This window comes from Phocoena sinus, chromosome 1, assembly GCF_008692025.1.
Source record: "Phocoena sinus isolate mPhoSin1 chromosome 1, mPhoSin1.pri, whole genome shotgun sequence".
Lineage (NCBI taxonomy): Eukaryota > Metazoa > Chordata > Mammalia > Artiodactyla > Phocoenidae > Phocoena > Phocoena sinus.
The window spans coordinates 54,617,804-54,633,265 of record NC_045763.1 but is presented as its reverse complement, the minus strand read 5'-3'; the positions used below and the strand labels follow the sequence as shown (position 1 = coordinate 54,633,265).

Genomic DNA, 15,462 nt, shown 5'->3' with positions numbered 1-15,462 from the left:
ACCCATTACATATGACAGCACATATTTTATTGCTAAATTGTATAGGATAGGCAAAGTGACTCTGAAATGAGAGCAAGCACAGCAGGCTAGCCTGAAGACCTCAAGGAAGAAGTCTAAAAGTGTCCCTAAGGAATGTCGCTGTGAGTCACATTGCTATAGATTGTGACAAGTAGAGATAAAAGACTAAATTATTATGTTTAGCCTAGAGAATTAACCAGTAGAAAGCCCCTATGAAGACAATCAGTAAATCAACATCTTTAAGGAGGGAAGTTAGAAGCTGAATGCAAATTATTTGCAAATTTTAGATTGTATCTTTGGGTTACTAGTATTAATATAATAATAAGAAAAGCTAACATTTGTTGAATGCTTATTGTATACCAAGGACTATTCTAAACATTTTACATGTATTAACTTATTTAATCCTCTCACCAACTCTAGGAGGGTAGGTACTATTATTGTCCCCGCTTTACAGATAAGGTAACTAAGCCACAGAGAGTTTAAGTAACCTGCACAAGGTAGCACAGCTGAAAAGTAATGCAGCCAGAATTTGAAATTAAGCAATCTCATTTCCACACTTGTGGGCTTAACCACTCACTCCCTTATACTGTCTCTTGTTAGGGTTTTAAGCGGTTAATTCATAACCCTTCTCTTTCCTACCTAAATTTAAAACCAACTGAGAAGTAGACACAGGAATCAGAGATGAGAAGTACTAGCTTTATTTCTAATGAAATCTAAATTAAATGATGTGCAACCAAATGGACTTGCTTATAGTTGCTGAACTAGTCAGACTTTCCTACCCAGTCATAGGAAGTATAGGAAGTACTAAACAGTTGCGGACCTCAACCACAAGCACAGAGCATGTTCCATGTTCTGCTAAGGTCATGGCATGGCAGAGGCTGAAAGCCAGAAGGCATCCTCTCTGTGAGCAAGCAAGTCCAAAATGCGCAGGAGTGGCTGATTCACAAATGCCTGGTTCATTCTTCTAAACTCACCAATGAGAGAAGTCATCCTCCCTCCCTCAGGAGAGGAGGGAGTTAGACAGAAAGGCTCACATGTCCTCTAGTAAAAAGTCCTTCCCATGGCAACATATTGAATAGGAAATAAGTATTTTCTCACCTAGCACTTCTTAGTTATTAAATTCAGCAATATGAGAAGGAAAAAAAAATTGGTTTTATACACACACACACACACACACACACACACACAAGTAATGTGGAGGCGTCCCAGAAAGTGTACAAAATATTTGAAATTGCAGAGCCTTAGGAGAACCTAGAAGGATAGAAATCTAAGAGGAAAAACTCCTCCCAAAGCAGTATCTAATTGAGATAATCTACTTGAAGAAGGAAACACATTTCCCGGCAGGTGGTAAGTGGTCAACTCATCTTCTTAGCTCCTATCCTTATTATTATTATTGTACTTATTGTTCTGTACTCAACCACAATTCACTTTCTGTATGCAACACAGAATAAAACCATTTAAGTGGATTCCTGGCCAAGTTTTGTCCAGAGAAAAGAAACATTTTACATTTTATAGCACTGTGAATTTTGCAAAGCACTTTAACATATATTATCTCATTTGATTCCCAGAACAACCCTGGTAAGGCAGATATTACAATGGAAATTGCATTTTGTCCAGGAGCTAAAGTAACATGTAAGGTGAAAAAAAATCAAATATAATAAAAATTAGTCACAAACTCCCTTAAATTTGCCCTTACAGTATAGAAGCATACCATCGCTCCCTTAATCTAATTGTCAGCTTTTCCACTGTTGGAACAGGTTGATACCTCTTTGGTTGAACTCTAGATGTAAGAGCTTGCTTGTGTTTAGAGTCCATGTTGTACAAAATATAAGGGCAGTATATTTAACCATAGAGATGTCATCCCATTTTCTGTAGCAAGATGCTTACATTGTAAAATGCATAAGGGAATGGAGACTAACTGCATCTAGCAACTTCATGCCACCCTTTCTTCATTGCCCTCTGTCCATGCCCACTGAATGGAATTCATGGCAACTTCACATTTAAATGATTTTTCATTCTCTCTTTTGCCTTTTTTCTCTCTGTCTCTGTTTCTTTCTCATACTTTTAAAGTGATGTTTGGTTTAACTTAGCTAAATAGACATAGAATGTCCCCACTAGATTATCATAATCTGAAGTTTACAGTTTCAAGTAATTTAGCCAAAATCATCAGGCAGCAAAAGTCAATCAGCTGACTTCTACCCCATCTTCTTTTAACTATGCAACATCACATCCTCCCATTAACCAGATAGTATAACTGAGGTAGTCTTTACAAGCTGAAAATTAGGTATTTGCCTGATCAGGTACAATCTAGGCAGATAGTAACTTCTTTTAGTATAATCTTAGTGTAGATCTAGAAAAATGTTAAAATTAGTCTACCTAGACCAGAGCTCAGCAAAGACATAAGGCACATGTCCCTGCTCTTGTGAAAGTGCTATCATATCTTTAATGACTATTGTCAAGACCTCTCATCCACAAGACTGAAAAATACCCTGAAAGTGAAAAAGTGATTTACCAAGTGGCACTACAGAGTAAATTGTTTCATATTTGTTAAGTTGTGAGAACACAAAAATGATACCTAGCTCACACAGATGGAAGGGACAGTGGTATCAGCAATGTCATTTTAAAATATGAAATGTGACAACCATGGGTATATAATATCAGGGGGAAAAAAAAGCTAGCCTCATGAAAATATGACTGCTATTAAGTCAGCAAAACTGTAAAGTAATAATAGCCACCATTATTGAGCACTCCAAATGCATTATCATAGTAAATCTTCATATTATGTTTCCCATTTCATAGATAAGAAAATTGAGATTCGGAGAGGCCAAATACCTTTGATCAAAATCATTTCAGAAGTGACAGAGCCAGGATTTGATTGACTGTAGGACTATCAGATCCAAAGCCCATGCTCTTTCCAGATAATCATTCTGCGTCTCAAACCCTCCCTAGAATTTTGAAAATACAGTATAGCTATCTCTTACACAGTAAGTTTTTAGCTCTTATAATTTAATAATTTTTTTCTCACACTTCATCTCATTTATGTAAGAATATTTAAAAGCAATAGATAAATAAATGTAACCCATTAAGACTTCCCTGGTGGTCCAGTACTTAAGACTCTGCACTTCCACTGCAGGGGGCACGGGTTCGATCCCTGGTCGGGAAACTAAGATCCCAAGTGACACTGTGCGGCCAAAAAAAAAAAAAAAGTAACCCATTAAGTATATATATTGAATATTCTGTACTAGAATATGGTTCCCAAAGTAGAGAGCAGATTCGCTCAGTCTCCTGTGGGGCTTCTTCACTTTATTCATGGGGCCCCATGGGTGGTGATGGTAGAGGAGGGTGATTCAGTCTCCTCCCCTGAACTACAATATACACTATCAATATCAGAGGGCAGGAGTCATCAAGCTGCCGGAGGCTTGAACGACAGATACCTTGGAATATCAGATATCTTAAATCAAGACAAAAGTGAAATTAAGGTTTAAAAGAAATATCAATATCAGAGGGCAGGAGTCATCAAACTTCCGGAGGTTTGAACGACAGATACCTTGGAATATCAGATATCTTAAATCAAGACAAAACTGAAATTAAGGTTTAAAAAAAAATCTCTAAATGTTTAAATAGTTACTGAAAAATATCTGTTACCGGAAATGTTGAAATGATAGTTATAATAGTATAATTTCTCTGTTTCCTTTCTTTCTCTCAGCTAAATTTTCAATAGTAGTCTTTACAGAGAAAGACAAATACTGTATGATATCACTTATATGTGGAATCTAAAAAATACAACAAACTAGTGAATATAACAAAAAAGAAACAGACTCACAGATAAAGAGAACAAAGTTAGTGGTTACCAGTGGGGAGAGGGAAGGGGGGGCAATACAGGAGTACAGGATTAAGTACACACTATTATGTATAAAATAATCTACAAGAAGGGACTTCCCTGATCGTCCAGTGGTTAAGACTTCCCCTTCCAATGCAGGGGGTGTGGGTTTGAACCCTGGTTGGGGAGCTAAGATCCCACATGCCTCGAGGCCAAAAATCCAAAACACATAAGACAGAAGCAAAACTGTAACAAATTCAATAAAGACTTTAAAAATGATCCACATCAAAAAAATCTTAGGGCTTCCCTGGTGGCGCAGTGGTTGGGAGTCCGCCTGCCAATGCAGGGGACGCGGGTTCGTGCCCCGGTCCGGGAAGATCCCACATGCCATGGAGCTGCTGGGCCCGTGAGCCATGGCCGCTGAGCCTGCGCGTCCGAAGCCTGTGCTCCGCAACGGGAGAGGTCACAACAGTGAGAGGCCCACATACCGCAAAAAAAAAAAAAAAAAAAAAAAAAAAAAAATCTTAAAAAAAAAAAAAAAAAAAGGGGAATTCCCTGGTGGTCCAGTGGCTAAGACTCCTTGCTCCCAATACAGGGGGCCTGGGTTCCATCCCTGGTCAGGGAACTAGATTCCACATGCCGCAACTAAAAGATCCCGCAGGCCGCAACTAAGACCCAGCTCAGCCAAATTAAAAAACAAGAAAAGAAAAAAAAAAGCTACAAGGATATATTGTATAACACAGGAAATATAGCCAATATTCTATAATAAAAAAAAATAGTGGTCTTTATGTGGGCAGACTCCATCAGATACTTCCAAGTTCAATGTCAGGCCTAGGACTAAGAATTAGCCTTGTCCTTTAATCCAATCTGTTAACTCTTATACTCGATTACCTCCAGCAGCAAGAGCAACTTTTATCATAAAATCATAATTCCTGATGTATGTGGAAAGGTGATGCTGTTGAAGTACCATCAATAAAGCAGATGTTTCACAATGGTTGTGATTAATTTGTGCTGATCTTGATACCACCTTGCTCTTGTAACCAACATTTACATTTGTAAAATGGTAGAATTTGAGAGATGGTTTACTGATATAATCTGTAACAATGGCAAAGAAAGAAGCTAACTGAGCTATATAAAGACTAAATCAGTGAATCAACTATACTTCAGTAATAATAAAAAAAAAACACCTAAATCAATAGGGACCACACAAACTAGATATAAATTTGCAAAAAAAAAAAAATGCATTAAGTGTATAACACTAAAGAGTATATTACCTTGATCCCAGTTGGAGAGCAATGACAAAATAATCTGGGATTTACTTTCTTCTTCTCTATATTAAATACTAGAATCTGTATGAATATCTTTCAGGGAAGCCATCAAAGGTCCTAGTTTCGTATGGTGAATGGTTTGGATAACTGACAGGTGAGAGATTAACGTTTATGCCAATGTTCACAGCAATGAAGGATAAATTATATAACTGTTTGAGCTTTTAAAAATCCTTTTTTTTTTTTCTCGTTAAAAAAAGGGATGAGATTCTGACAACTATCCCACAAAAATTTTACCACCAGTATAGTCTGAACCCAACCCTGGGAGAGGTGGTAAATAACTAGGGATCTCCAAGTAGATCTCAGAGCAGGCTCCATAGACAGCCCTGGAACATGTATACTGAATACAGAATCCTGATACTTTCTCAAAGCTATAGCTTTTGCTCAGTTTTCTCCACAAACAGTAGTCTTAACATAGAGGCCAAACCACGTTGAATTCTTTGTGTGTCAAGATAAAGAAACCCAACACATGACAATATAACATCTTTAGTATTGAAATCTAAGCAAATGACTCTCAAATTTTCTGTACTTTACTAAGGAAATAAAAGTTCTATAAAAGAAAGACACTCTAACAAATAAAGCTGCCCCTGTATGCAATGGATGTTTTGTGAGGTAGTGATTCATTTTCTACTGGAAGAACTGAAGCAGAGGCTGGCTGAAAACCCTGAGGTACTCTAGAGGAGTTTTCTTCATTAGGCTGGAGGTGGAACTGTCTGCTGGTACTTTAGGCTAGGCCAAGGAGTTTTCAACTAATTTCACAGTGGCAGAAAAAATATCGCAGAAAATCCAATTATATTATGAACGTTGAAATGTGTTATACTTTTTAAATCTCTAATAAATGCTTTTTAAACTCCTTCATTAAAAAAATTAACACGGTGTTTATAAAAGCATTTATTATAAAAAGAGGGGACTGAAGGAAAGGAATGGGAAGAAAACAGTCCCCCAAACTCGAGAAGAACCTCATTCGATCAATAAGCACCTTCAAGATTCCTCATCCCCACCCCCATGGTCCTAGTCTGTCTTTTACTAGACAAATACTTTTGATCGTCCCCTTTGTGCTCAGCAATGTTAGACGGTAAGGAGCTCACAGAGCATCGTAGACAACAGTTCACTAGTTGGCACCGTGGGCTCCAAGAAGGCGCAAGCGACCTGAGCTGGGAGGCTCAGGAAGGCTTCCCGGAGGAGGCGGTGCCTCCCAGATGGAGCTTGAAAGCAAAGAGAAAATTTAAGGTTTGGGGTTGCTAGGTTGCTGTGATCCCCGGCATGCGCCTCTTGCTAGGGTAACGGCGAAAATGTGTTGTTGGTCTTTTGGAGAAAACTGAGTCTCGCTTACCATCTGTCGAGAGGAGAGAGTGGAAGGAATGGAGGGAGGAAAAGAACCAAAGCTCCCTTCTTCGATAAGACGTGCACTGCAGCTCCTGTTGCCGGATCCCGGGAAGGAGCGTTCCAAATGCCCACTCCGCTGAAGCGGGAGCAGCTGGGCGGTGATGGCGGAGAGGGGACTTCTTGCCACGCGTTGGCGGCAAGGCGAACAGGCCCAAGTCGAGGGGCACTCCCGTCCCAAGACCCTGGCCTTGTCGCCCGAGTTCTCACGACCCTCCTTAAGGCTGTGACTTAACTAGAACCTAGTAGCGCTGTCCCCGGTTCCCCAGAGATCCTGGGTTGGGGCGTCTCGGCCGCCCTGGTTCACACCGCGGAGATTTGTTCCCGTCGCGAGCTTACCCAGCGCGGGCCCCCGGGCGCCGCGGGAGCGGGTGTAGTGTTACGGATGGGTTTCCTCCCTAAGCAATTCAAATTCTCTTCCGCCCCCCCAACCCCGGCCCCTGCCTCACCCCCAGGCAGAGGGAGCTGGAGTCCCGCAGGCCGAGCCCTAGTGGCTGGCGCAAAGGTGGACCCGGAGTGGGAGGGGGTGGAGACGCCCATGGAGGCCGACTCCCGACACCCGGGCGAAGAGGCTGGACCTCTGACCCTCGGGGTGAGCGGAGCTTCGGGCCTGGATTTCCCTTCTTCGTTCTTCCCCTCCCAAATCCCGAGGCAAGAAGGAGATCTAGCCGTCGGTCCCCGGAGAACCGCTCAGCCCTGGGAGAGCAGAGCGGCGAGGCCCGGGCGGGTTGGGGCGGATCGGGCGCCCAGGGCCGCGGGGCCACCCACGGTCTAGGTCTTGGTCTTCCGCGAGCTGAGTCCCGCTGGGCCCAGTATTTCTCTGCGTTTGCCTTTTTTTTTTTCTCTCTCCACTCTTCCCAACCTTCTTTGCCCCACTGTTCGCTTTTTTTTTCTTTCCTCAAGGGGAGCATCCTTCCTGGGTAGAGAACAATTTTTCCTCTTTTGAGTATTTCCATGGCTTACCCTTGGGCCGCTGAGTGACCTTGGGGAAGTCACTGAACTTTCAGGAACTGTGTGAAAAGAGGGAAGGGTGCTCTCTAGGGCTGTTTTTCTGAAGATGCCTCCGAAATTTAGCCCCAGAGGACTCAAGGGAATGAAGGTGTTCCCTCTCCCTCCCCATCTCACCACTGATAGGACGGAGCTGTGTGCATAAGCACAAAATCATCTGAAAAAGGAGGGCTTTTGGTACGAGTTTTATATTAAAATAAGGGAGGTGACTAACTTAATTCTTATTTTGAAAAATTCGGATGTAAGACACCCTATTGGGAAATAAAAATAAGGTGATGCTTTCTACAACTCCTTCCGCTGATTTTGCAACATTTCTTTTCCAATTTTGTTCTTCATACTCGCCCCCCTTGGCTGGTGCTGCCCTCGGGGAGCAAAGAATGGCTGATACATTCCTGAGAGGGCAAGGGGAGGGTGTAGTGATGGTTAAGAGAGAAGTTGGCTCTGGGTGTAACTATGTCAACTGTTGGAGGGAGGCAAAGGGAGGGTGGTCTTTTACGCGGGTCTGAAATCTGGTTGCCTTTAATTCGCCCTGAGACTGCGTGTTGCGTTAATGGGCATCTGTCAGCGGAGGGCTCAGGTTTCCCCACTTGCCTCGGGCAGTGGAAGCAAAGGGGCAAAAAGCAAAGTAGACCGCTCAACCAGAAAGAAATATGCCAGGCCTCTGGAGCAGGGGGTGCGGACTGAGAGTGAGGGGGCACCACGGGCTTCTCCTCAGGCCCAGGGTTGGGCTGAAGGACTCAAGACCAGGAGGAGACCCCACCTTTGAAAAGCCCCTTCTGACTAGACTCTCTTTTGCTCCATCCTTTCAGATAGCAAGGGACTGGAATAGGTTATGCAACCCCTCATAGAAAAACCCATTTTTTTACACCTAAAATCTAGTTGTTCAAAACCAAGCCAAACACTGCAAGTGTTTGTAACAGAGTTGTTTGTCTTTCTAGAAGCCATTAACAAACAAATAAACTCCTTACATCCCCTTAGGTCTCTACAGTTTATAAAACATTTTTCACTGACACCAACTCACCTAATCCTGCAAGCCCAAGTGACAAATAGGCTCCTCATTCTCATTGTAGAGGCAAGGGAATGGAGAGAAAGAAACCAAGCAGTTTGTCCAAGGTCACAGTCAGGAAGTACCCATTCCCTGATTGGGATGCCTCCCCGCCTCTGGAAGGCATGTCTCATTCCACTGCTTCCTGTCATTCCCTCCCATGAAATAGACCTCCCATGAAATAGACAGACACACAACCGCCACGCGACCTGGGCACTCTGAGAACACCTTCCAGCCTCCCCATCCACCTCCCAGAGAGGCGTTCATTTACTAATTATGCTGCAGTTTGCAGCATGTGTCTAACAGACACATGGCTCTGGAACTGGCTTTCCTTCACATTATAGTCTCTTCAGTACAGTTCTTCAAGGAACCCACGTTAAAACGTGCGCGCGCGCACACACCAGCCTTTCATAGTCCCCTCACTGCCAAAACTCTTCCTATAAACCATATAAAATAACCTCAAACATAACTCTTAATTGCTTCCAAGTCCATGTTTCCTCATCAGTAAACTTTATTGCTTCCCAATCTTTAGGGCAAACTTCCCTCGGGACTTTCTCCCTTCCAGGAGAGAGGCCGAGAAAAAGTTTTTCCGCGATTCGACCTGGGTGTCCCAGGACGGGAGGATGAGCACGGGTAGGGTGTCAGTGTGCTCAGAGCCTGGGAGGGAAGCAGAGGTCTCTCAGGGTTGGGAGTGGACCCTCGGAGACAAAACGCGTAAGTTTTCCATCTGCTCGTCGCCCCCTACAGGCCACGTCCGCCATCGCAGCAAGAGCCCTGCAGAGCCCGTGCGTGTATTCTAGCCTTCGTTCGCCTTTCCCTGGACCACCGAATCCACCCTCCATTCCCGGAGGGACTGAGTACCGGGACCCCACTCAGGGACTTCGTCCAGGGGATACTCTAAGGGCCACAGGCCTTGGAACTGGATGGATTTTCTAGAAATGAATGCCGGAAGAAGTGGAAACCAGTTTAAATTCGTGTGTAGCCGAAAGCTAAAATCCTCCCCATAAAAAATAACCCGTTTCTTCTTTTTATTACAAATAAATCTGCCTAAGTGAAATAAAAAGCCGATATCAGTCGTGTTGTCTTTAAATCTCAGTGTAAAAGGAGATTTCAGTGCCTTTCCTCGCTGCTGCCCGCGTCCGCTCATATCAAATGTGGGTTTCAAGCCCTCCCTTCCCCAAGTGCTTGCGTTCATTATATACAATATTTGCATTTTTTCCTTCTGTTCTAAGCTTTCGTGGTTTAGCAAGCTTAAACCAAAAAGAGCTTTTCAGCTGAGCTATGGCCAGGCCTATCTCCCTGACATCTGCCGGGACTTTAAACAGCCGCTGGTCGGTTTGGGGTCTGCGTCTAAGAGTCTCCTACCCTCCAAGAAATAAAGGAGGGGGACCATCTTCAGGCTCTAGTTCAAGGTTGATAAGTGTTTGGAAGGAAAGTTGCCGGGGGAATCTCTCCTCTACACTCCACCGCCTAATGCATCGGGGGAGGGGGGTGGGAAGCTCTGCGAATCTCAAGCGGCAGCTTGTGGCCGAGTGTCACGCTGCGGGCGCAGGCTCGGCCGGTATTGCTGCTATGCGCGGAAATATGAGCGAGTAATTTTATAAGTAACAAAGGATCAGGGATGGAATGAGGCCCCTGTTATCCAATGTCATTTAGAAGCCTTGGATCAGCAGCTTCTTGAGGCTAAAAGTGAATTCAAGAAGCCCTGCCTTTCCCTTTTCCCAGGGGTGTCAGCTAAATTTAGAAATAACCTCTATGTGTTTGCACAAATCATGTACCATTTGCTGTTTGTGTAAAAACCGATTAGCCAGACACAACTGTGAAACAACTTGTTACTTTTATAGCTGCAACACACAAACAAATTTAGATCTGTTTATTTTTCCTTGTAAAAAGAGATTAGAAGGGACCCACCCGGAGACTGTGTGGTCCATAATCTCTTCTCCGTGAAGGTAACTGTTGCTCCTCTCGGTGGCGGTTGATTATCAAGTTCTTGTTTATCAAGTTAAACGATCTCACCCCCGGCAGCTTGTTTTATTTTAGGACTCTGATCCAGAAGGAATGTTTACTCAGGACACAATAATGTTTACTGTTTACCAGGAAGACCGATTCGGTTTTTGCGAAGAAGGATCTTTTAAAGTGACTCCCCAGCCCACGCCGACAGCAGGGAAATAAAGCTCGGATCAGCGTCCGAGAGGCATCTCCGCGACCAGGGAGGCGAGGTGAACGCCAGCGCCAGAGACTGGCGGTGTTTTGCAAACAGCACGCGCATAGGGCCGAGGTGACAGTACTGCTACCCGCTCCAGTTTAAAAAAGCGATTTCGCATACGTAATTGTAACAGCTAAATTAATTAAGAAATAATTAGAATTGATGCCATTTGAGGATATGTTATTGGTGATGGGAACCGGCTTCCCGCGTCTAGATGTTTCATTTCTACCTTAATACTTAAGGTTGCAACAGCTGAAATGCACATTAAAAATAATCCGCAATGACATCTCCCCATTCCTGCTCTGTGATCTCGCATTTCACACTAAACTAGCCTAAGGTATTTTTAAAAAGGTTAAAAAATGGGGTGATGTGCATCTGTTTTTCAAAGGATATTAAGGCCACTATTTCTTGGCCTTCGGAAGAGCTGCGGGTTGGAGGAAGCATCTACAGGAATCCTTCAGAAATCCAAATTATGTTGTGGACTACTATCATAGAAAAGAGGTACCTTACTTGAAAATATTATGAAAGAATAAAACAACTATGTATTATCTATCAGGTTAATATAGGTAATACAACTCCACTGCAAAATTTAAAATGCCATACATATATTTAAAAAGTTAATTGGGTTTATTACCATTTCCACTTAGGGGATGAAAATAAACAGTTTGAAAAATCAAGGCTTTAAATGCTAAAATGAGGGAGATGTTTGGAATTAACATTCTTTTGAAAGGATAACTGAAACAACTAAAAACTCTCATTTGAGAAGTTTTCATTGTGAAAGATAAAGTCTTGTATTTAAAAAATATTTAAATCGTGCTGATGTTTAGAATTAGGTTGGTTTTTTAAATGGCAGCTTACTTTATCTTCAGAAATATCTAGTCATTTTGATTTAATGAATTGATAGGAAAGAGATCACCACCAACATCCCGATTTTATATGAAAACTAAAAGAAAATATTAATACAATTCAAATTAGGTATATTCTTTCTCCAATTAAAATTTCTTACACCCAAATTATGAATTAGCAAAGTTTGAAAAGGTCATTCCTTGAAACTCCTCTAATATCTGAGAAAAATAAAATGCAAATACTATTTTAAAATCTTGTCATTTATCTCAGACACCTAAATAAAACACTAGGCTGAGCCTTTAAAAATTTTATTTACAAAGTTGTGTACAACACGATGGAATAACATTTAGAATACCATATATATTCATTCATATATAAACAGACTTTTATAATAGAATGACACTTTTCGCCTTGTGAAAATTTTTTAATATTTAAAATCTCCCAACATCTCTATACATTTTTTTCTCACATAAAACTGCGGAGAGTGAACCTTCAGAAAAAATGAAAGTTCAGAGCTCTAAATCTACTGAATTTGTTTTTTTCTTAAAAAAATAAAAACCCCAAAAGGAAAGTCAATAATTTTTATACAAATATAGACAAACAATTTCCCTCCCATCCCCAAGGTACTGAGAGCAGGCGCCGTCGGGGTACATTTTCGGAAATTCGGTTTTCGGTTTTACCTGTACGGAAAGCTATTCCCCGCGGGTGCGCGGTGAGAGTTTGCTCCGCCAGCCTAGGTATGCAGGACCGGGTGGAGGCCGCCGAAGGTCGGTGTCGACGGGTTGGAGGGAGGAAATGGAAGAGAGACAAAGTCCAGGATTGGGCAGGGGGGCCAGGAGCGGGGCGGGGCGCGCAGCTTGCAAATGCAGCCGACGCTCGAGGCCGCCACCGGGCCCAGCATCCCGGCCACCGGCACGTCCCTATTGAGCGGGCCACTTGGCCTGCGCTGCGGCGGCGGCAGCGGCGGCGGCCGAGGCTGCAGGCTGCAGAAACTGTCCAGAGAGCGGCACGCTCAGGATGGGCGCGATGGTCGCCGTCGTCCGACTCAGCGAGAGAGGCTGGTGCGTGGCTATGAGCGCTGCTGACTGCACGGTCCCGGGCGGCCGCAGAAAGGACTGCGCCGCCCCGCCGCCCCCGCTACCCCCGGTGCCCCCAGTTACCCCGGCGCCCCCAGCGCCCGCCGCCGAGCCCCCGGGCGCCGCGGGCCCCCCACCGATGATGTTCTCGATGCTGAACGACGGTCGCGCACTCGGCTCGGACTTAATGAGCGACGCCGTGGTGCCAGCGGCGCCCGCCGTGCCCGCGGCGGCCGCGGCAGCGCCCAAACTGTTGAGCTGCAGCTGCAGGCCCGGGCCGAGCTGCGAGCCGAACGCGGCCGCTTTGCGGCCCAACTCGCCCGAGGGCAGCAGCGGCACGGCGGGCGGCAGCACGGGTGCCACCGGCGGCAGAGCGTACGGGTACTGGAGCGCCGCGGCCGCCGCCGCGCATGCCGCAGCAGCAGGGTGCGAGTAGGCGCCGGCCGCGGCCGCAGGGTGCAGGCCGTAGGGGCGGCCGTAGGGCCCCGCGGCGCCGGCCGCCGCCGCCAGGCTGTAGGCGCCGAAGCTCTGCATCATGAGCGCCGTCTGCTCACGCAGGTGCTCCTGCTGGTGGCGCTTGAAGCGTTTCCGGCGCCGCAGGAAGCTGCCGTTGTCGAACATGTCCTCGGACTGCGGGTCCAGGGTCCAGTAGTTGCCCTTCCCCGGGTTGCCCGGTTCACGGGGGATCTTGACGAAGCAGTCGTTGAGCGAGAGATTGTGGCGGATGCTGTTCTGCCAGGCGGGGAACTTCTCCCGGTAGTAGGGGAAGCGGTTGCTGATGAACTCGCAGATGCCACTCAGGGTCAGCTTCTTCTGCGGGCTCTGCAGGATAGCCATAGTGATGAGCGCGATGTACGAGTAGGGCGGCTTCACCAGGCTGTTCTTGGGCTTGTTCGGTGCCAGGCCTCCCGCCGCACCGCTGCCCGAGCCAGGCCCGCCACCGCTCCCGCCGCTCTCCTCGCCGCCAACGCCGCCCTTGCAGCCGTCGGCCTCGGACGCGCCCGCCTCGCCCCCTGGCCCGGCCCCGGCTCCAGTGGCCTCCTTGGGCAGTGCCAGGGGCTGCTGGTGCGGCGGCTGAGGCTGCCCATGGTGGGGGGCCGCCAGCGTCACCTCGTCCGCCTCGTCCAGGCGCAGCTCGGGCGGCCCCGCGGGGCTATCGCAGCCCGCGTCGCTGTCCTTCTCCTCCAGCCCGTCATCGCCCTCGCCCACCACATCGATGTCCACGTCCTCGGCCGTCAGCACCGTCTGGCCGGACATGTCGCTGGCGCTGCCGCCGCCGGAGAGGGTCATTCCTCCTCGGGGTTGGTGGCGGCGGCGGGGAAGGAGCGGTGCGCGATGGGCGTCTTCAGGGGCTGTCGCCAACCTCAGAAAAGGGGTTTTGGGCGACCCCGAAAGATGGGGGATTGGGAGAGGGGAGGGGGGCGTAGGTGGTTCGGGGCCCTCCGGGCTTGGCTCACACTCGGCGGCCCGGCATCGCGCGGAGCGGGCTCTGCCGTCCGCCCCCAGTGGCAGCGCTCCGCAAACTCCAGCTGTCCCTGGCGCTCGGTACTAGGCGCTCGCTGCCGCTGCCAGCCCCGGCGGCTTCTCCACGCCGCGCCCCCTCACTTCGCCCGCCTTCCTCTGCCCCTGGCCCGGGCGCGGGACGCCGGGCGCCGAGCAGCTCGGGAGGGCACGGGCAGGGGCAACGGGGGGAGGGGGTGTCAGGGACGCTGAAGCCCCCGTAGTCGAAAGTCGCGTTTTAAGGACTGGCCTGATAGATTACTTTCTACTTAAAGATCCAGCGGGAGGCGGGGCCACGTGACCGTGTGTGACGTCAGGGCCGCCGCCGAGCCGGCCAAACTCAAGTTGGTTGAGAGAATTGTCAACAAAGGGACGAGGGACGCGCAACTCTGCGCCGCACCGTGCGCCAGCATCCCGCGGGTCCCGAGGGCGCCCTGGTCCGCCCCGAGACCCCACCTTGGGCTGGAGCCCGGTGCGGGGGTCGAGGGAGCCTGTGGGTGTGAGTGCGGATGGGTGCGTGTGAACGAGTGAGGGTGTGGGCCTGTGAGCGTCCGCCGAACCCGAGCCTCCGCTGCCCTGCCCTACCCGCCCCCTCTCCCTTCTCCCCCATTTGCCAACGCTCCCTAGGCAAGGACTGGGCGTAGAACATAGGACAAGATTCCCATCCCGTTGTTATTATTATTTTTGTAAAGAAAAACTTAGTAGTCTCTGTTTTGTTTTTTGTTTGATTCTTTTTAGCTCTAAAGAGTAAGGGCTGCGCCCCGGCTCTGTCTTGCTAATTGGACTTAAGAGCCCCTCCTGCCTCAGTGCTTAGTCGGCGGAGACACCTACTGAGGGGAGGCGCTCCTCCTCCCGCTAAAGTCAAACCACCCGGTCCTGCCTTCGCTTTCCAGGCTCGATGTGGGCGTGTTTATATGTATATATATATATATATTTTTTTTTTTTTTTATTTTTCCCGCTCGGCCACAGCAGCATCAGTTGGGGTTCCCGAAGGTCAGAAAATGGCTATTGATTAATCTATTAGAATAGTTGCCGAGAGAAATAAAAAAGACGTAAAATAACAGGGAACCTATAAATAAAGAAGCCCTAACTAGCTGCTCGGAGTTGTTAAACGACTTAGCATGTGAAAAAGTCGGAAATGAGGCGCTGGGGAAGGAGCCGGGATTGTCAGCGGCCTGGGTAAGTCGAGTGGGGCCGGGAAGAGGCTTCGGGCCTCTAGGTTAGACGCCGCGCCC

At 47.1% G+C, this 15,462-nt stretch overlaps 1 protein-coding gene across 1 annotated transcript; it reads right to left on the bottom strand.

The window, feature by feature from the left end:
- Positions 1-12,571: 12,571 nt before the first annotated feature.
- Positions 12,572-14,017, bottom strand: FOXD3 (forkhead box D3). Its single transcript, XM_032654223.1, has one exon. It carries the CDS (start codon positions 14,015-14,017, stop codon positions 12,572-12,574), a length of 1,446 nt encoding a protein of 481 aa, XP_032510114.1.
- Positions 14,018-15,462: the final 1,445 nt, after the last annotated feature.

What these genes read in the sequence shown, in the direction of transcription:
- FOXD3 (XM_032654223.1), bottom strand. Translation starts at nt 14,017, where the DNA reads ATGACCCTCTCCGGCGGCGGCAGCGCCAGCGACATGTCCGGCCAGACG.